This window comes from Pteronotus mesoamericanus, unplaced genomic scaffold (genome assembly GCF_021234165.1).
Source record: "Pteronotus mesoamericanus isolate MK-2021 breed Mesoamerican mustached bat unplaced genomic scaffold, CSHL_Meso_final contig_1, whole genome shotgun sequence".
NCBI lineage: Eukaryota > Metazoa > Chordata > Mammalia > Chiroptera > Mormoopidae > Pteronotus > Pteronotus mesoamericanus.
In genome coordinates this window covers 2,754,482-2,774,426 of record NW_026554998.1, presented here as the reverse complement: position 1 = coordinate 2,774,426, position 19,945 = coordinate 2,754,482, and the positions used below count along the sequence as shown (strand labels likewise).

At 65.7% G+C, this 19,945-nt stretch overlaps 1 protein-coding gene across 1 annotated transcript in view; it reads left to right on the top strand.

Annotated features, from left to right (window-relative positions):
- The window catches only part of FOXK1 (forkhead box K1), a 40,324-nt gene extending 21,890 nt beyond the window's left edge, over positions 1–18,434 (top strand). Inside the window, exons 2-9 of the mRNA XM_054572384.1 lie at positions 5,984–6,169; positions 13,636–13,792; positions 14,506–14,652; positions 15,169–15,362; positions 15,889–16,055; positions 16,124–16,408; positions 17,164–17,388; positions 17,956–18,434. Coding sequence (XP_054428359.1) covers positions 5,984–6,169; positions 13,636–13,792; positions 14,506–14,652; positions 15,169–15,362; positions 15,889–16,055; positions 16,124–16,408; positions 17,164–17,388; positions 17,956–18,212 — 1,618 coding nt within the window. The 3' untranslated portion in view covers positions 18,213–18,434. The remainder of the gene's footprint in view (positions 1–5,983; positions 6,170–13,635; positions 13,793–14,505; positions 14,653–15,168; positions 15,363–15,888; positions 16,056–16,123; positions 16,409–17,163; positions 17,389–17,955) is intronic.
- The last annotated feature ends 1,511 nt before the right edge of the window (positions 18,435–19,945 follow it).

The following is a 19,945-nucleotide window of genomic DNA, read 5'->3' as shown; positions in this document are numbered from 1 at the left end:
AGCGTGGCTGCTGGGGCACAGCCATCACATCTCTCTCCCGGGGAGAGCGGGCGGGCGGGCGGGTCGGCAGGGGTCCGTGCCCCTCCGCAGCGACACCTTTTGAGGCTTGTCCAGCAGGTTCCGCTCACTCTCCCCTGGTCGTCCCTGGCTGCAGGGGAGGTGGAAATGGTATCTTTCTGCTGTGGACATGGAGTGGGGGCGGGGTAGAGAAGGGAAGCGGGTTTTGGGTGGGCGCTCACCTTCTGCACTCTCCCCAGCAGAAGCTCGCCCAGGCCCACCCTCGTGCGCCACGCCCGCTGCCTGGTGCGCCCCTCGCCCCGCATCCCCCACACACCCATTCGCCCGCCGGGCCCGTGGGCCTCAGCTCTGTGGGTCGGCTCTGCCCGTTTAAAGCTGGGGTTCCTTTGGAGCGTGGGGGCTGCTGTCTTAGTCCCCAGCCGCTCCCTGCTCACGAGAACACCATGCAGAGACGTGTCTCTTCGCTGCACCACACGCTCCTGAGACCAATGAGGGGCGTGGCTTTGCTGAGACACCCGCGGGGACGATCCGGCTGTGTTTGTGTCGTGCCCCTGTGAACCAGCTCGGTATTTCGGGAGACCAGCCGCCCCGGGAATGAAGGGCAAGGAGACAGAGCTTTGCTTTCTCTTTCCTTCTTGGCAGTGCAGTAGGGTCTGAGGTGTCCTGTCGGCTTTGGGCGTGAGCAGTGTGCTGGGAATGGGCGGGGCCTCGGCGTGTCCTCAGGGGGTGGCTGAGCGGCCTCTGCCTGGCACTCTCACAGGGCAGCGGGCTGGGCCCCGGGCACGGCTCGCAGGTGGCCAGAGTGGCGGAGAGTCCCGCCGGCTTCTGACCGGGGAGGGAGGAGCTGTCCCTTCGGTGGAGGGACCCTTGTCATCCGACCGCCTTTCAGTCAGACAAGCATTCGAACAGGCGGGTGCCAATCGCCGCGCAGATGGCCCCTGAACCTCTGGCTTTAAACTGTGGCCGCGCGTCGGCGCAGCGAGGCCGGCAGCTCCCGGCCCTCCGTGCCATCGCAGGCGCCCTCCTTGCCCACCGAGTGGTCTGGCTTGTTTTAAGTCCACTCTGTCCTGCAGCAGAGGACACGCCCCCCGCCTCCCGGGCCGGCGGCCGGGGCGCAGCCGGCCCTCCCCAGACCATCTCTGCGGCCCGGCCCCTCAGGTGCCACTGTCCCGCCGCCACCGCCGCCTCTGCTGTTTTTCAGGTGTCCTAGAAAAATGTTTTAAATTGTCATTAGAAATAGAACTTTTAGGTTAAAAATATTGAATAATCCTTTGATTGGAGGATATTATATGTAAAAGTTTTTCAAAACTATTCCCTGAACAGCCTGATTTTTCTTGGGCGTCTTTGCACACCCTGAGCCTCGAGCGGCCCTCATGTTAGACCTGCGCCCTGAGGGCGCGGGGGGTCCGGGCGCCCCGGGGAAGCCTCTGGCCGGGGTGGGGGGCCCGGGGTACGCCACTGGGTGAGGGTGGGCACAGAGCGCCGGGGGAGGCCGTGCTGGGCGCCTGCCCCCGCCCTCTGAATCTGAGGGGCCTGGGCCCGTGGGTCCCTCCCCACCACAGCGGACCACACGGCGGAACTGGGGCAGGCGCAACACTTGACGAGGTTCCCAGAAGGCCGTCACACCTTGCAAAATACGGGTATAACAGCTTTCCCCCCGAGTCTTTGAGTTTTTCACGTCTTAAAAGACGCAGCAACGACATTCAAAGAACATTTTGGAGAAAAGAGTGGCCTCAACAGCACCTTCACCTGGGGCAGCCTCCATCCCTGCATCCGCCCATCCCTGTCTAACAACAGCTGGACCCGCGCCACCGGCCACGTGCTGTGAGCCGGCCCCGCGCGCCTGCTCTCAGTGCCCCCGGCTCCCAGGGTGCCAGCGCGGGGCCTCTGGTTCCGTCCCTTGCCCCCGGCCCCCATTCTGCCCTTGCAGCCACGACCCGTGCCGCTGGGTCTCTGCCGTTTTCCCGTGTCTGTGTGTCGTCATTTGCCGCGCTGCCCTGCGGGCAGCCTCAGTGGGCGCGTAGATGTACACGGTACACTGTGTGCGCCCATCACCTTTGCCCGGACTGCGTCACGGAGGCTCACGGCGACCCCGCGAAGCGCCCTGAAGAGGGGGACAGGGCTGCGGGGCCAGGAGATTCGCCCAGGCCCATGGCGCTGAGAGCCTCCTTCTGAACGGCCAGGGCGCCCCTCCCTGCGACGTGGGCCGTGCCCACCGATGCCCGCGGCCGTGCGTGGGGGGGACTCTGGCCATGTAGACCTGGGGTGCAGGTTTGGTTGTACAACAAAGGTCAGGGTAGCAAGGGTGTGATGTCTTCTGCGTGTTTCTTAGTATCAGCAAGGAGTCAGTGAGCCGCCTGACTCCCCGGCAGCACCCTGGGGGCAAGGGCAGGCGCTGGGCTCCTCCTGAAGGGCGAGAGGGAGGTGAAGGTGAGGGGCCGCCGGGCCACTTAGCCTCAGGGCTGGCCCCGAGCCAGCCCCGCACGGTGCTCTTCAGCCTGGTGCCGCACAGGGCGGCCCCGAGCGCGGCTGCGTCAGGGCGGGAATGCCCTCGGAGCGAGCTCGGCCGAGGCGCCGCGCTGCCACGGGCCCGTCTGCATTGTTCACGTCTGCGGTTCGAGCAGGTTCATGGTCGCGCGGCCATTGCCCGACTCGGGTTGAGAACACGTGTGTCACCCTGGAAGCCACCCGTGCCCAGGGGACGTCGCTTGCCTGCCCACCCCCTGCCCTCTGCAGCCCCCCCACCCCCGCCTGCCGTCTCTGAGCCACGGCGAGGGTTTTGCAGCAGCGGGACGGGCTCGGCTTGCCAGGGCCCGTGGTGGCTTGTCCGGAGCCTCTGGCAAGCGTGCGCTGTGCGTCTGGCTCTCGGGCGACGTGGACGCACCCGCGAGGGCAGCCTCCGTCGGGGAACGTGCTCCTGAAAACCGCAGGGAGGGCCCAACCAGAACCACGATATTACGGGGAGCGTAATTGGCAAACTCAGCCGCACCCGAGGGCGTCCCCCCCTCCTCCCAGGCAGGGGAGCGTACGCCTCGGGGTGAGTTTTGGGAGCGTGGGTCAGGAGGTGCTTTTGAAATAGCTATTGCAGCAAATAACAGGGAAGTGTCTGTCGTTAAACCTTCATTGGAAACGTGCCTCCCAAGGGAAATGGCCCCGCCAGTGCCAGGCGGTGGTGGTGTCGGACGTCGCTGCTCGTGATGCGCCCAAGCCCCTGGCCTCGGAGGCGGCCCGGTCTGCCCGGACCTCAGTCTGCGTGCACACGGCGTCCGGAGCCTCGGTTTCGCGGCCCAGACGGAACCTCGCGGGCGACCGCTGATGCTCAGGGCGCACCCTCTGGCGAGCGAGCAGGTCACGCCGCCCTCCCCCGGCACCTGCCTGGAGTTTCCCGGGCCTCCCCCCACGCGCCGGCGGGCGCTCCTCAGGCAGACGGCAGGCGGAGGGGTGGGGGGCAGGGACAGTCCGGACGCTGCGCCCCGGCCTCCCTCCCTGCCCCGCCCTCTGGGCCACGCGCCGTCCCTTGTCTTCGCCCTCCCCCGTGTTCTCTGACTCCCCATCTGCCGTGCGCCCTGTCGCGGCCGAGCCACACCCGCCTCCTGGTCGCCCCGACGACTGCAGCGGGATACGACCTCATGGCTGCGCAGGGCCTTCCACGGTGCGGGGCAGCGGCACCCCGCGTGGCCCTCGGGCAGACAGGGCAATGAAAACGTTGTTCGTCGGCAGCAGTTAAAGGCAGGGCCACGTGGCAAAGGCCTCGGAGACTGTCCTTGCTTACTTGTCACTCTTGTGCCTTTGCAGCCGACACTGTGCAGTGGGTGTGCACGCACGTGTGCTCCCCCGGTAGCCCCCTCGCCTGCCCAGCGCACCCGCGTGGAGTCCCGGCCACGTGTCTGGCTCCACACGCTTTCCTTCCTCCCTTGTGCTGGGGACGCCCAGCCCACCCTTGGGCAGGCGCAGGGGGGCCCGTGGCCCGCGACTGACAGAGGCGGGCAGGGCTCGGGGTCTGGCGAGACCGCAGGCCTCGGGAAGCACCTCAGGAAAACGCGTGCTGTGACTTTCTTGCCGGGGGGCTGACGGAGGAAGTTCCTGCTGGGCGCTGGGGAAACGCAGGCCGGGGAGGACGTCGTGGCTTGTGTAACCGCGGCTTAAAGGAAGAGCGTGGCAGAGTGGTTTTGGAGAGCCCTAGGGTGCAGAACGCGGGGGTGCTGCCGTTTGCACGTTACAGGACCCCGCTGCCTCTCCCAGAGCCCAGAGAGCACCCCGCCAGGGGCAGTGCCGGGAAGGCTCACAGGCCCTCTGTTCCGAGTTTGGGTTTGGAAACAGAAATGCAGAGCCTGTGGGTCTGATGGTACCGGGGGCTCCGTGCCGGCGGCCGGGCACCCCTTCGGGACAGCGCACGGCCTGCTCAGCGTCTGGGAGGAGCAGGGCCGGCAGGTGGAGCCTGAGGGGCCGCTGCCTCGCTCCGTGGGATGCGGCGGCTCTCAGGGCAGGTGCGCGCACTGCTGAGTCAGAGCGGGAGCGGCGGGTCTCCGAGGGGAAGGCGCAGGGGAACCCCGAGGCCACCGGGGCACCTTCCGCAGCTCCTCTGATCTGGTCGCTGTGTGACCTGCTCTTAAATCTTGCTTGAGTTTTGGGTGGTTTTTTTTTTAAGATTTTGTTTATTTATTTTTAGACAGAGGGGAAGGGAGGAAGAAAGAGAGGGAGGGAAACATCTATGTGAGGTTGCCTCTCACGCGCCCCTCCACTGGGGACCTGGCCTGCAACCCAGGCCTGTGCCCTGCCTGGGAATCAAACCAGTGACCCTGTGGTTTGCAGGCCGGCACTCAATCCACTGAGCCTCACCAGCCAGGGCAGGTCTTGTTTTTTAAAGACTAGTTTCCTAAGAGAAAAAGGGGATGCAAATGAAGAGGTGTTTGCTGTGTCCATGGGAGGCTGGAGGCACGTTTGCTGTGCAAACATTGCCGCTGAATTGACAGAGCGTCAGGAGGGGCCGGCGAGGCCCCGGATGATCCTGGATGATCGAGCTGCACCGTGGAAGGTGGCTGCTCGTCCCAGGGGTTCAGCGGCGCCCTCCGAACACCTGCCTCTTTAATGAAACCGGCTGGACACGTGCCGGCGGCGGGGGTTTCCATTCTTTCCGAGCCCCCCGCCCCTGCTCTTCGCAGAGAGCCTTTCCTAAGCGGCTGCCGCAGGTGGGCCATGCCGCCTGCCTCGTGTGGGCAGCCTGCTTTCCTGGAGGTTCTTGATTTTAACTAAGCCACGCAGTTAGCGCCTCGCTGATGGCTGGTCGGCTCAGATGCCGGGCGGCATGCTGCGTCTGTAATGCCCCGACCTGGCAGGGACAGGGTCCTCGGAGGGGGACGCCCGGGGGCCCACGTACGCGTGTGGTGCGTTGGCCCCGGCCGCCAGCAGGTGCTGGCGCATTCGCATGCGGCCGTCCGCCACGGAGAAAACCGGGCCCCTGGTTCTGGACCCCAGAGCTGCCTGGGTGGCCAGGCGGCCGGCGGTGCTCGTCCCGTCCCGGCCCCAGGCCCCGGCCAGCGGCCCTGGGCGGTGTGGCGGCCCCGGCCGTGCCCCAGTCGCTTCATGTCTCTCGGTCCCTAACGTCACCGCAGCCCCTGTGCTCGTGGCTCCCCGGCTTCCCACGAGCGTTCTCCGTGGGGCAGTGAGTCGCATGCGGTGTGGCCGGAAGAAGCTCTGTCTGGACCCTCCGTCAGGGGTGACATCCCAGGCGCTTGTCTGGGGACATTCAAATCTCGGCTGTTCACGTGCACAAAGGGAAACCAGCGTCGCACTAGTGGGGGTCCTGGTGAAGGCAGAAGAGACGCGACATTAGCGCAGCCAACTGCAGGGCGGCCACGAGCGCCACGTCACGTGGTCCCCGAGACTGCGGTGGACCCGGGCGTCGCTGCCACGCGGTCCTTCTCCTCGTTCGCCTCTGGGCCTCACGCCGCGCTCTCCCCTGCAGGTGCACCTTCCGCTTCCCCAGCACGGCCATCAAGATCCAGTTCACGGCGCTGTTCCAGCAGGAGGAGGCCCCGGCCTCGCCCCTCCGGCCGCTCTGCCCGCAGATCTCCCCGCTGAGGATCCACATTCCCGAGCCCGACCTCCGCAGCCTGGTCAGCCCCGTCCCCTCGCCGACCGGCACCATCAGGTGAGCCGCCGTCCCCGGGCCCCCGGGAGCGCCTGCCGCACGGCTCTGCGCCAGAGCGGCCTCGCGCCCGCGCAGCTTAGGAACGAAGGACGTGCGCGGACATTCCGCAGCTCGTACGGTGTGTGACGTGTGTCCGGAATAGCGCGTGCGGGCAGGGATTCTGGGACTATTGTAAGAGCATCAGGGGACCTGACTCTTTGAACAGGTCTCTGGAGAATTCTCCCTCAAGGGAGCCACGAGCTACTCCATCACGTTGCCAGTTAGGTGCTTTGTGTATTGGGGCCCCTTCGAGTGAGCACAGGCATTGTTTTTTAGGACAATGAAAATATTTTGTCGCAGTATTTGTATAGCAGCACTTGCTGAACTTTATGGAAATTCTTTGGGAAGTTTTAGAAATTAGCCTCAATTCTGAAGGAAAGGAAGTCCCCGAGCTTTCTCATCCCTGGCTGCTGGGCGCAGCCCCAGCGAACGTGCCCCCAGAGGTCTGTGCGGCCGGTGAGCGGGCGGCTGTGCTGGTGCCGGGGCCCTGTGCCCAGCGTCCCGCCTCTGCAGCGGCCCCGTGCCGCCCGCCCCTTGGGCGTGACGTGGGAAGACACGCACTTATTTGCAGGTCGCGATGTAATACATTTTAAACTAGTTTACTGCTCCACTGGGGACATTTTAAACAAAACTGGCTTCTTTTCCTTTTCTGCACGTGTGGCCCTGGCACAGCGTCTCCGGCAGGGCTGGGCGTCCGGTGCGGGCGGCCCGGTGCGGGGGTGGCGCACGGTGCGCCTCTGCCGCGCCCTCGGGGTCTCGGGCGCGTCTGCGAGCCGCCCCAGCGGCCCCGCCACGCCGGCGGCTGGCTTGCTGTCCCTCTGTGTCATGAGGCGCCAGGCCCACCTATTGCTCACAGCCCGCGCCTCGGTGGTCCCTGTGTCCTCCCTTTCCACGGTCACATTGGGAACCACGTGCTGGGAGCTCTTTGTGATAATCAGAGCGTCACTTGCACCTTTGTTTTCTGCCCATGACACATCGGTCACACATTGGGAGCTGCTGGCGTTGGGTTATTTGGAGTCGGTCCCTCCAGAGGCGGTTGCATAGGCATGTCTTTCTTCTGCCGAGAGCAGGTCCGGGGACAGCACTGAACGTGGCCCACATCCCACGTCTGGGGCCCGAGCCCAGCTAGTGGGAGGCTGGGGACAGGTCCCTGCAGCCTCGCGGGCCTGGCTTTTGTCGTCGGTGAAGCCTGTGTGCCGTTCCCCTGTGCGGCCAGACCTCGTGATGTTTCATTTACTTGTCTGCGATAACAACGAGGAGCAACCGCTTCCAGCAGACCTCGTGCGTGGCCCTGTAGACGGTTTCTTCGCGGGCTCATTTCAATCTCTTGCAACGGCTCTGTTCTAAAGCCCAAAACTTGGCATGTATTCTCACTTTCTTCCGACATCTAACTCATCTCATGTGAACCACAACCAGGTTGCGCTATGAAAATGCGCGTGCATGTACCTGGGCACGCACAGCTCACACGCGGGAACGTCCAGTGCAGCGAGGTGAGGTGGCCACCGCTCTGGGCGCTGGTCTGGCGGCCCCTCCAGGCGTGACACAGAGCGTCACCACGTGGCCCCTGTCATGGGGCCTGCCATCACGTGGAAGCGGGGACCCCGGGGCTCACGGCCACTTCCCTCTGACAGCCCCTGGGCGGAGGGCGTCACGTGTCTCCCAGCTGACGAGCAGCGCTGGGCTGGGGGCCACCTTAAGCGGGGCGTGCGGTCCGCCCCGAGAGCCGCGGCACCCAGCGTGGGGAGTCCTCGCGAGCATTGGCCACAGGACGGAGGCCGGACACAGAGACCCTCGTCATGCCCTGTGGGTGCAACACGTGCAGAACAGGCCGCTCTGCAGGGACAGAGGGTAGGTGGGCGGCCGCCGCGCTGTGGGCTTCCTCCCGCAGGACAGCCGTGCTCTGGACGTGGGCGGCCGCGGCGGTCTCGCGGCGCTGCGAGTGCGGTAAAGCCGCTCACGGTGCACTCAGAGTGTGTGGCGTGTGTCATCAGTGAAGCCAAGGAGGACACCTCGCACTGACCCCGCTACCCGGCAGCCGCTGAGAGCAGCTGCGGGGACGTCCCCGGCGTGCGGCCAGCCGTGCAGGCCGGCGGGGCCAGGGTGCTCTCTGCCTCCCGGGAGAGCCACGGGGGCGGCGGCCAGTGCAGGGGGGCGGGATCATTAACAGCACGCCTGTAATCTGGCCAAGTAGACGCTTTTCAGGAAGTGTTTGGGTCTGTACCGGGAGAGCTTTTCGGAAAGTAAGTCTGTTTCCTAGTCATACTCCAAATAAAAATGGGACCCGCTGGTGAAGATGCCCCAGTGGAGCTCTGGTGGTGAAGCTGCTCTGCGTGAGGAGGAGGCGGCGGGTCGCGCAGGGAGGAAGAGTCGTTTTTGCTGAGCGGAGCCCAGCCGGCGTTGCCGGAACCGTCGTTGGGAAGGTCCGGCAGAGGCTGGACTGCCCGGGCGGCGCTGGGTTTATATTTAACTTGCTCTTGGGGCAGGAGATCCTAAGAGGGTGGCGCGGTCCCCACCCAGCTGGTCCCCACTCGCCCAGAAGGGACTGGCTTGTTTTCGTTTGGCGAGATATTTGCAGGGAGAGTAGTGACCGTGGACAGGCTTCCTCACTCTGGGGCCTTGAACCAAATGTCACAGAGGATTCCTGTCGACAGCTGTTTATCTTAGCCCGCACTGCAGAATTCAGCTGAGCCTTGTAGAAACCTCAGAGGCCCCTGAGGTTTGCTTCATCGGAGGGGAGGAGCCCGAGTATTTACAAACAGTCGAGCCGCCCTTCCCCCGCCTCCCGGATCCTCTGTGGGGCGTGGCCGAGGCTGCGGCGCCGCCGGGCGCCCTGGCACCCCCGCAGCAGCCAGCCGCCCGCCACCACTGGGCCCTTTCTAAGAATGCAGGCCGCGGCCCCTCCTCCGCCTGCCTCCTAATTTGGTGCGGCTGCGCCCGGCGCGCCCCATTGGCCAGCTCAGAGCCTGCAGTTTGGAGACCTTGGTCGGGGTCGTTCCCTCCCTTCCTGGAGCAGATTTTCGGTTTTTGCCTGCACCTTGCCCTGCGCCCCTGCGTCCTCCAAGATTTGGGGAGTGGCTGTACCTGTAGGAACATTCGCCCTGATAAACAGCCCCGCCCTGCCCTCCTGACCCAGCCGCCTGTGCCCTGTCCCCGTTTCTTGCTTCCCCTGGGCCGCCACGCCAGGGCGTGTGCCTTGCATTTTCTTTTCTCCTTTTTTTCACCATGAGGCGCTCCACCCAGAAAATGAATGAACTGTCTTTGAAACAAATTCCGCTGTCTTAAGCTGTGTTTTGTTGACTTCTTTTTTTCCTCATTTTGCAAAGAAGTGCTATTTACAGGAAAGAAGAAATTGGTTAATCATTTTCTGGGTATTGCAGACACAGAGGCTAGGCTGAGAGGCGCCCCTCCGAGCCAGTTTTAGGAAAGCGGCTACAATCGGCAGAGAAAAGGCACATCACAGGAAGAGAGCAACTGCATTTTGCTCATGAAAGCAAGATTTTAGAAGCTGTTTAAGAAAGCATTTCTTGATATTTCTAACAGGGAGATCGGAAAGGAGCGTCACTGGTTTATTGAGAGTTGGCAGAGGTTGGCGGGACCCAGAATCACACACCCCGGCCCAACACCAGTGCCGCGGCCGCTTGAGATCGCGACCTTCGACACAGTCCTCCTTTGTTGCTGCAGGGAACCCAGCCCGGTGCTTGTCTGGCTTTGGGTGTCAGCGCCCTCGAGGCGGGGGGTCATCAGGCCCCGGGGAGCCCAGGACTCCCCAGAAGGCGGCGGCCTGCGCTCTGTTCGCAGCCTGACCTCGCGAGGGGCGAGGTTCTCGGCTTAACCCAGGCGCACAGGCGTCCCTGCCCGCCCGTCTCAGGCCTCCCCACGCATGGGCCCCCCTGGGGGCCCTTTGCCTCCCCTCGCTGTACCTGTGGGCCCCACCACCCCAGCCCCACCCCCGCCTGGTCCCTCTGCCCCTTTGAAAACTTCAGAGAAGTGAAAATCCGCTCCTCCCCACAGAAAGCCGGGCCTCCCAGGTCCTTTGTGTTTCCCTCCTGCCTGATCCCTGCCAGGTGGTACTGGGCTCTAAACTGTTGAAGGAAAGTTGACTGGAGCGCAGACGAACTCCCGTGTCGGTTGCAGAGCCACCGGGGCTGGGCACCTGTTCTGGGCACGGCTCAGGGGCCCTCTGAAGGCGGTGCATGTTTTCCTGGGTGTGCCTGCCAGGCAACGCCCAGCCTGTGTGGGCGCCCGGCCGCCCAGAGAGCCCCTCCCAGGCCACACCTCTGGGATTTGAGGGGCGGGAGGCGCCCCCCCCAAATCTGTACAAGGGCGGGCCCCCACCTCAAGGTGCACACTGGGTTAGGGCCCGGCCGAAGCGTCACAAACCATCTACACGCATCGCGCACACGTCCGGCAGGGGGCCGAGCGCTCCCAGGGAGAGTCCCCGAGCCCTGCCCGGGGCTGAGCAGCAGGCGCGTCCCCGGCCACGCCTCCCCAGGAGGGGCACACGTGGCGTGCCCACCGCCCTGCCCCCGTGTTTCCTCCTCACTCTGTGGTTGGCACCTTTCCGTGTCACTGCATTTCAGGGCTACGCGACGGCCCCTCTCGCAGCTGCGGCGCATGTGGTCCCTCCCGAGGAAGAGGAGGGGCCTCACCCTGGCCTCCTCCTTCAAGGGGGACTTGATCGCCTTCCGCGGGTCAGCGGCACATCAGGCGTCTGACTCTGCCCCCAGAGATGCCTGGGCGCCTTATTCCAGGGCGCTAGAATTCCCCGATCTGGTCCTGTTGTTTACGATGTGCCCTTCAGGGTCAGGAGCCACAAGGCACTGAGATCGGTGATGACACGGGAACTGCCCGCTCTCAGGCCACCGTGCCCAGGCTGGGTGCTCAGCGCCCCCCCCCCCGTCCCTGCAGCGCCCCCTGCAGCGGAGGCCAGGAAGCTGCAGCGCAGAGCGGGCGGCACCATGGGGACAGTGCATGATGGTCTATTTCACGCCTGGTCCTAAAAGGCCTGTTTTGGTTATTTTTATCAAAGTACTGTCAGCACAGGGTGTGAGAATTCAGGTGATTTCCCGAGAACGCTGATGACAAGAATGGCAGTCCCCTGGCCACGCCCCGCCGGTCCGCGCCTGGACAGCCCCTCCAGCTTCTCACCGGCACGGCGCACGGACACACCCCTCGCGCCTCCCGGGGCTGCGTGTGTTGTAGGTTGGCTGCCCTGTGGAGATTCAGGGGTAGCCTTGGCCCCTATCCCATTCCCAGCAAAAGCCCGCGGAGTTTTCTTGGCTGCTTTGGCGTTGCATTTTCCTCAGTGTAACCCTCTGGCCTGCTAAGAACTGCTGGTTTGGTCACTGTTGGGTCTCCCCGGTGTGACCTTGTAGCAGTCACGGTCTTGGCCACTCTTCCCGGCGGGTCCTCCGACCTGTGCCCCCTGGGAGCGGTGTGGCCCGGTCGGTGCTTGGTTGGCTCTGCGTGTCCCAAGGGCCAGCCCTCCCCCGCCCCGTGCCCAGAGCGCGCGTCTGTCACTCGTGCCTTCAGGGCAAGACCTCGCGCTGGGGCTCAGGCCTCGCCGCCGCCCTGCCCCGGGTGCGGGCGCCCGGGGACCCGCTCCTCCCTGACTCCCGGTGTTCCCCTTGCCCATCCGCCCCCTCGTTTATTAGAGAACGCCCTCCAGCCGCTCCCAGGGAGACGGGCCCAGAGAGGTCCATGCTCGTACATGATTGCTCCCCATTCACACCGAATAGGCGACTTCACTGTGCAGAGTTCGAGGTGGGGGGTCCCCCTGCCATTTACATCGTTTCCTGGCTTCGGGGGCCGCTGTGAAGAAGCCAGCGCGCCTCTGACCCCTGGCACTCGGCACAGGAGTCGCCCGCGCGCACTTGGCCCCGCGCGTCCGGGCACCCCTGCCACCGTGCCTGCTGTCAGGCTTTTCCAGCACTGCGACCGTGGGGACAGGCGTTGCCGGGTGTGCGACGGGCGGTCGCAGGAGCCGTGTCATAGGTCCGGGCGGTCACAGGCCCGGCACGGGTTTGTCCTGGCAGCTCAGGGGCCCAAACCCGGGCAGCTGCTGGCAGGACAGCCTAGCCTCAAGGGGTCGCCATGTGGGACCTGAAATGGAAATCTGACTTCAGATCATTTCTTCTGAGGGGGGATCGGTGACCGCCAGTGTCGCATGCGTGTTCACCGTCACGTCCACCTTGAATCTGAAGTCGAGGCGAGCATTTGAGTCACGTGACACCCAGTGCTGCTTTACCGCGCCCCGAATCCAGACCTCCCGCGCGCCTGGGCCGTGGGGGGCCCCTGAGGCGAGCAGGTCTTCGCTTCGGCCTGGCGCCCCACACCCCCTCCCTCGTCCCCTGCAGGGACACCCCCGCGTCGCTCGCTGTCGGCGAGCTTTAGTGGAGCGGCGTGGAGCCCCTCCGAGCGGAGGCCTGACCCAGAACGGAGCCCGGGCAGCCCCAAAACGCTCAGCCCACGGGGCCTGGGGCCTCCTCCCCCGGGCGGAGGCGCGGCCCCGCCAGGCCAGCGCACGGGCGCTGAAGGGGGGTTATTGAGGGGCTGGCTGCTCGAGGCTGGAAAGGCCATGTGTGCGAAGGCAGGTCCCCAGGACGGCCCGGCGTGCCCCGTCCCCGCCGAAGCGTCACCGGAGACGGTATGTCGGCAGCCCTGCCGGGCTTGTCGGGGGGAGGCTCGGGCACGAGGGTCCAGCAAGGGGCCGGGGCCCCACCTGAGCTGCAGCCCGGGGGGGGGGGGAGGTGCGGGGGTCTTTTGTTCGGACGGCCAGGGGGCGGGGGCTGCTTGGAGATGCTGGCCCAAGCAGGGCTTCAGGCCCCACACCTGGGAGCGGGGACGTGGCTCTGTGCAGTTGTGGCCGGGGGCCTGGGCCGCACCCAGCAGCGCACTTCCCACCTGGGTGTGTTGCCCGCATTTAGTGCTTTTGTTGGTTTTCTCTGAATATTTTGTAATAGAGTTCATTTTAGAGCCAGTATTTTGATGTGGTTTGATAAGCAAAGGCCATGTGTTACTGAGAGGAAACGGGCCTGGGCCTGTGGCCGGGGCCGAGCCCCCGGAGCGGCCTGGGAGGAGCAGCCAGAGGTGCTGCGGCCCCCTGTCCGGTCGCAGCTTCGGCCTGGGCGGCCTCTGCAGCCCAGGAGAGGGCAGGGAGCGCGGCTGGGGCCCCTCGAGGTTTTCACCCACGGGGCCCAGCTCCAACCTTTGCAGAGGGCGCCCCCGTGTGGACAAGGGGGTGCAGGGCAGTAGCCGGGCCTGCCGAGCCACCAGCCTGCTCAGGGGCTGGTGCGGCGCCAGGATAACAGAGCGAACAGGGAAGTGCCTTTCCCTGTGCCAGCCTTTCCGTCCCCTGGGGAGGTCCTGTCCCTATGCCAAGTCCCCTCCTGGGGACCCCGCCTCAACCCATGTCCTTCTCTCCGCAGTGTTCCCAACTCCTGCCCGGCCAGCCCCCGCGGAGCCGGGTCCTCCGGCTACCGGTTCGTCCAGAACGTGACCTCGGACCTGCAGCTGGCCGCCGAGTTCGCCGCGAAGGCCGCCTCGGAGCAGCAGGCGGACACGTCGGGAGGCGACAGCCCCAAGGTCTCTCGCTGCCAGCCCAGTGGGCCGCGGGCGGGGGTGGGGCTCAGTGACCGCTGCCGGCGCCCCCTCCCCTGCCCACCTCCTGCTGCTGGCCGGCGTCAGGGTTTTGGTGACAGCCTTTGACAGGAGCCCCGGGTGTTTGCCTTACAACTTTGTGTCTTAGTTCATTCCCATGTGATAGCTTTTTAAAAATATATCTCAGTGCAGCTTTGCTTTATTGACTTTTGAAGTGTGATTTGCTTACAACCCTACGCACTTGTTTTCAGTGCGCACAGCTGCCCCTGGAACAGCCCGGGGTCAGGAGTGCGACTGCTGGGCAGACAAAATCTGTTTAACTTTATATCTATCTACCTATCTATTTACTTATCTTTGCTTAATCCCGGCACCTTCTCCACCCAGCTGCCCAGCGCCCTGCTGCCGTCTGTCCGTCTGTTCTCTCTGAGTCTGTTTCTACTTTGTTAGTTTTTGTTGCTCATTGGACACCACCTAGGAGTGAAATCACGGGATAAGTTCCAAAGCCGGTCTGTCGAGGCGGGGGGACGGCAGCCCTTCCCGGTCAAGCGGGCGCATTGCCGGCCCGCGCAGGTCGCTGGGTCTGGTTCACGCAGACACACTGTCCAGCCCTTGTGCTCACTGGACGGTTCCTCTGCTGGGAGGGGACGGCGGGGGGCGGGCTGGGGAACACGCCTGGAGCCGCGCTGCCGCCCCCGCAGGACGAGTCGAAGCCTCCGTACTCCTACGCGCAGCTGATCGTGCAGGCCATCTCCTCGGCGCAGGACCGGCAGCTGACGCTGAGCGGCATCTACGCCCACATCACCAAGCATTACCCCTACTACAGGACGGCCGACAAGGGCTGGCAGGTGAGCCGCGCCCCCGGCCGCCCGCGGCCTCCTCGGAACGGGAAGGTGCCCGGGCCCCGCCCGAGCCCCAGGACTGCGCAGGCTGCTCCACCTGCCTCGTTACGCTGCGGTGCTCTGTGCGTGCGTTGTGATCACGCCACGTTTGGTCGTACATGTTGTGGACGTGGTCCTTTGTATGGGCTCGTACGACCTTTGTGCCCCCGGGCACGACCAGCGCATCCCGCTCATCCATCTGCCTGCCTAGCGTCTTCCCCGTCTGGGCTCAGGGCAGCTTTTGACCTGGACGCACCCCTCAGCCGGGGCTTGTCTCTCCTACTCCTTCTAAAAGAGTGGCAGTGGGGCTGCACCTTTGCACTTCCCCGTAAGGCAGTGGCCCCGGACAGCCCACGGGAGCCCTCGCCGGTGTGGACCGTGGCCTCCCCTCGCCTCTGGTCGCCCGGCGTGGTCTGGTGTGGGGCGGGCGGAGGTTGCGGTCTGATTTGCTAATGACCGGTGACTCTCTCTGCTTGCCTGCAGAACTCTATTCGACACAACCTCTCCTTGAACCGCTATTTTATTAAAGTGCCCCGTTCCCAGGAGGAGCCCGGGAAGGGGTCTTTCTGGCGAATAGACCCTGCCTCGGAGGCCAAGCTCGTGGAACAGGCCTTCCGGAAACGGAGGCAGAGGGGCGTCTCCTGCTTCCGCACCCCCTTCGGGCCGCTGTCGTCCAGGTGAGCCCAGCCCCGCCGGTGGCCACCCTCACACTGGTATCGGGGTGCTCGTGCCTTGGCTGCCCCGTGACGTGGCGGCCACGGGAAGCTGAGCCACTCGGCACGGCCTTCGGGCGGAGGACTGGAGGGTGCCCAGTGCGGCGCCCGCTTCCCCAACGGCAGCTGCTCCACGGAGGGTGCGCTTCGCCCTCTTTGTTTTAGACCCACCCTGGGGGGGGGGGTTGTGCCCGCCCCATGGAAGCCTCTGTAAAGACACAGCCTCTCGGTCCCCTCGGGGAGAGATCGCTCGGGACCGCAGCTCTGCCTGTAGCCACGCCGTGCGGACTCTGCCCCGGGCTGGGCCGTCCGCGCGGCGCTGCCGGTGGGGCCGTTGGGTGGCAAAGGTGTCGCCCCAGCAGCGTCGGCGCCGGCCCCGCGTGAGGGCGACTGGGCCGCGGCTGTGCGGGCGCAGCCGTGCGGGCGCAGCCGTGCGGGGCCGTTGCTCCCTGGGCGCGCTCACCTCCGTGGCCCCTTCTCCCGCGTTTAGGAGCGCTCCGGCCTCGCCCACCCACCCGGGGCTGATGTCCCCTCGCTCTAGCGGCCTGCAGACTCCGGAGTGCCTGTCTCGGGAGGGCTCCCCCATTCCTCACGACCCCGACTTTGGGTCAAAGTTAGCTGCTGTTCCGGAGTACCGGTACTCCCAAAGCGCACCCGGTAAGAGCGGTTCTGCCCCTGAGCGCGGGGGGTGCCGGGCGCGCGCTGACAGCACCCTCTCCGCGCAGGCTCCCCCGTCAGCGCCCAGCCCGTCATCATGGCCGTGCCGCCCCGGCCGCCCAGCCTGGTGGCCAAGCCCGTGGCCTACGTGCCGGCGTCCATAGTGACGGCGCAGCCGCCCTCGGGCCACGCGATCCACGTCGTGCAGCAGGCCCCCCCCGTCACCATGCTCCGGGTGGTCACCTCCTCCGCCAGCTCCGCCAACGGGTACATCCTCGCCGGCCAGGCCTCGGCCGGGGGCGCCCACGAAGCAGCGGGCACGGCGGTGCTGGACCTGGGCGGCGAGGCGAGAGGTAAGGAGCCGCGCGGCCGCGGGGCTGCGTCACCGGGGGCGGCGCTGCCAGCCTGGGCCTCGGGGGCTACGGAGCCCAGGTGTCGGGGCACAGGCACCTCTGGAGCCGCTGGCTCTCAGCCTCGGCCCCGCTCCCAGCTGCGTGTTTCTCGGGGGGTCTGCCCTTTGAGATCAGCACTGTTCATCCTCCGAAACATGTCTCTCCTCGTGAAATAGCGCTCCCGGCGCTCAGAGCCCCAAGGCCGCGCTGAGTCAGGTAGGGGGTGGGGGGGCTGCCCCACACGGGGCCCAGAGGATGAGTCCTGCCCAGCGAGACGTCCTTAGAAGTCATTGAAAGTAAAAGAGTCACACAGCCCTAAACTAGAAACCTGGACCCCAGGCCATTACGGGTGAGTCCTGACGGTGCAGCCGGCAGGGGACAGGCCCGGCAGGGGACAGGCCCGGCAGGATCGGGGAGGGTGGCCCCTCCGCCCCCCAGCCGCCTCGGTGTCCCTTCCGACACTGTCAAGTGACAGATGCATTTGGGTGAAAGGCAACAGTATGGCTCTAAATGCAAATCACGGCACTCGGATCAATACAATTCCTTTCTCAGGTTACACCTGGGCTGGTTAAAGTGTAAGGTATCTGGACTTTTGTCTAAAACCCTCCAGGGGGGTTTCCTCCCCTTCGGTGCTTAGAGGCCCGGTGCACTGTCCCCGTGGGTGGCCTTCCCGCCGCGGCCGCGGCCACGGGCCCTGATGCGCCCTCCCCCCGCAGGCGCGGAGGAGAAGCCCACCATCGCCTTCGCCACCATCCCCGCCGCCAGCCGCGTCATCCAGACGGTGGCCGGCCAGATGGCCCCCGGGGTCTCCGGACACACGGTCACCATCCTGCAGCCGGCAGCCCCCGTGAGCATCGGGCAGCACCACCTGCCCGTCCGGGCCGTCACCCAGAACGGAAAGCACGCTGTCCCCACCAACAGTTTAGCCAGCAGCGCGTACGGTGAGGCCCTGCGACTGCCACGCCCTCGTTTTAAGCTGGGGTTCAGTCCGCAGCCACTGCCGCAGCAGAAGGCTTTCCCTGTTAAACCAGGGAGCCAGTCGGCACAGTCTGCCTGCTGAGCAGCTGGCACCGTGGCGAGGCTGAGAGCGAAGCCCCCTGTCTCGGGGCTCAGGCCCGGCCGGGTGAGACCAGAGGCCCAGGAGGGACGCCCACGGCGCGCAGCGGCGCCAGGGGCCAACCGGAGGGAGGGCTTCAGGTGCCAGTCGGGTGGTTCAGGATGGGCAGCGTTTGTTGGCAGCCTGCCGACGGGTAGGGCCCCCCACGGAGTGAGAGCGAGGGGCCGCTGGGTAGACCAGGGAGGGGGTGGCTCATGGGAGTCCAACCCCGGGACGGAAGGCCGGCTGCCGTGGGAGCCGGTGGGGACCAGCACCACCAGGGTGCTGGGGCCCAAGGCACTGGGGCTGCTAGGGAGCGGGTTCCTGTGCAGCAACTCGGGCCTGTGTTCAGAACCATCGGTGCTGGTCCCGACCGGTTTCCCAACACAAACCCCCTTTCCTCCCCCGCCAGCCCTCACGAGCCCCCTGCAGCTCCTCGCGGCCCAGGCCAGCTCGTCGACGCCAGTGGTGGTCACCCGGGTGTGCGAGGTGGGGCCTGAGGAGCCAGCCGCCGCCGCCGCCACCCCAGCTCCCGCCGCCACCTCTGCCTCCTCCACCGGGGAGCCCGAAGCCAAAAGGCCCCGGCTGGAGGAGCCCAGCGGGACTGCGACCTCGCAGGCTGGGGTGATCGCTGCCGCCGCCCCGCAGGGGCCCGGGACCGGGGAGTGATGTCGCCGGCGGAGGTGGCGTGGGACGCACGCCCAAAGGAGCTGTGGAGCTGGACCACAGCTGCCGCCACCCGGGACCTCGACGAGCAAGCCCCAGGCCGCCACAGCGCGGTGCCGCTCGGACCGGACGGCCGTCCCCTGCTCCTGCGCTCGTCCGCCCTGCCGTCCGTCTCCCGTCCCTGCTGTGGTTGAAACAAAAACACATAAACGCATTCAGACAGCTGATTGTATGATTCTGGGGCTTCTTTGTTCTCCCTCCCCCTGAGCACCGCCTCGTCCCCAGGCCCCCCGGCCCTGAGCCACGGCCTGCGCCCCAGCGGCCCCACCGACAGAGGCCCCCGAGGGGAGGCAGGGCGCTCACCGCCATCTGCTGAGGATCAGAACCGGCGCAAGAAAGGCGGGTGCAGTCGGACTTCTGACTCTTCATGGCGCCTGCTCCCTCACATAGTGACCTAGAAAGTATCGGATCGGCATTAACAGGGGGAAGGCAGGGGGTCAGTTGGCTTTGGACCCCAAGTAGTTCTTGTTTGGTTGCAACGTGGCATCCGGGCTTCATCCTCCGTCTGAGACACACACAAAGAGATCGCCTGTCTCTGAGGCTTCCACCTGGAGGAAGGGACACCGCCATGGGCCTGTGGGCCTTGCTGGTTGCAGCACCCTGGCAAGACGAACCCTCCGCCCTGCCCGCTCACTTCACGGGGGTCACTGGCTTCCTGGATCGGCACTCGAGGCGAATGCTGTGGGGGGCGCACCTCAGAGCCGCAGCCTCCCGCCCTCAGCGTCCCGCGCTCTGCTCTCTCGCACCTGCATCACGGAAGGGCCAGCCCTGCCCTCTCTGTGGCCTTGACACCCTGGTGCCAGCGGCCACCACAGGAGCTGAGCCGCTCTCTCTGCTGCTTCACCAAGTCGTCTTATCACCCGCAGGCGCCAGGGCTCGGGGTCAGTCGGCACGGGGCCAGCCGCGCGCCCCGCGCCCCGCCCTCGCTGGCCCTGCTGGTCTCGTCTGCGGCAGGGTCACAGCCGTGGGCCACGCGCTGCAGGCGGGGTCGCCGGCTTCCCCGAGGAGGCAGCACCAGCAGGGCCAAGCCCCGCCTCTCAGCTGCTCTCGGAGAACATTCTCAGGAAAGGTGGAGGGGCCTCTGTGAGGAGGTGCTGGTTCCGCACGGTGGACACACCTAGAAACCGCAAACGCATGGAGCTCCGGAGTCCTGGTCCTCCTGCTGCGCCGGCCCACCCTCGGTGCAAGTCCTCACCGAAGGCCGCCTGCCTGACCTGGGCCCGGTGACACAACCTCTGTAGCCCCCCGAGATGGAGAGCGGGCCGTCTCCCCGGCGGGGACCCGGTGGACAGGGGTTGGCTCCGGGGCGGGAACCGTGGGGCACGGTCTCAAGGCAGCGCAGGCAAGACTGGCTTGCGTGTGGAGTGTCTCGCCGGGCTCCGTCTCACAGCCACAGAGTCCCCACGCCAGGCGCCGTCAGTCGCTGTGGACCAGTGCGGCACATCCTCCAGCCTCCTCTGCCCGGCGTGGGGGCCGGGGGAACCCTGTCCTGTGTTCTTTGGGCCCCAAACCAGGCGTTTCTATGGCACTAACCCTTACGCGGGAAATAAGCTCTTGTGAAACATCTCTTGCTTTCAGGTGATTTCAGAGAAACAGGGACAGGATGCAGCCAACTTGTGTGCCGTCCTCAGGGGCAGTCACCCGCCATAGGTGACGCGGAATCGCGCTCCATTCCA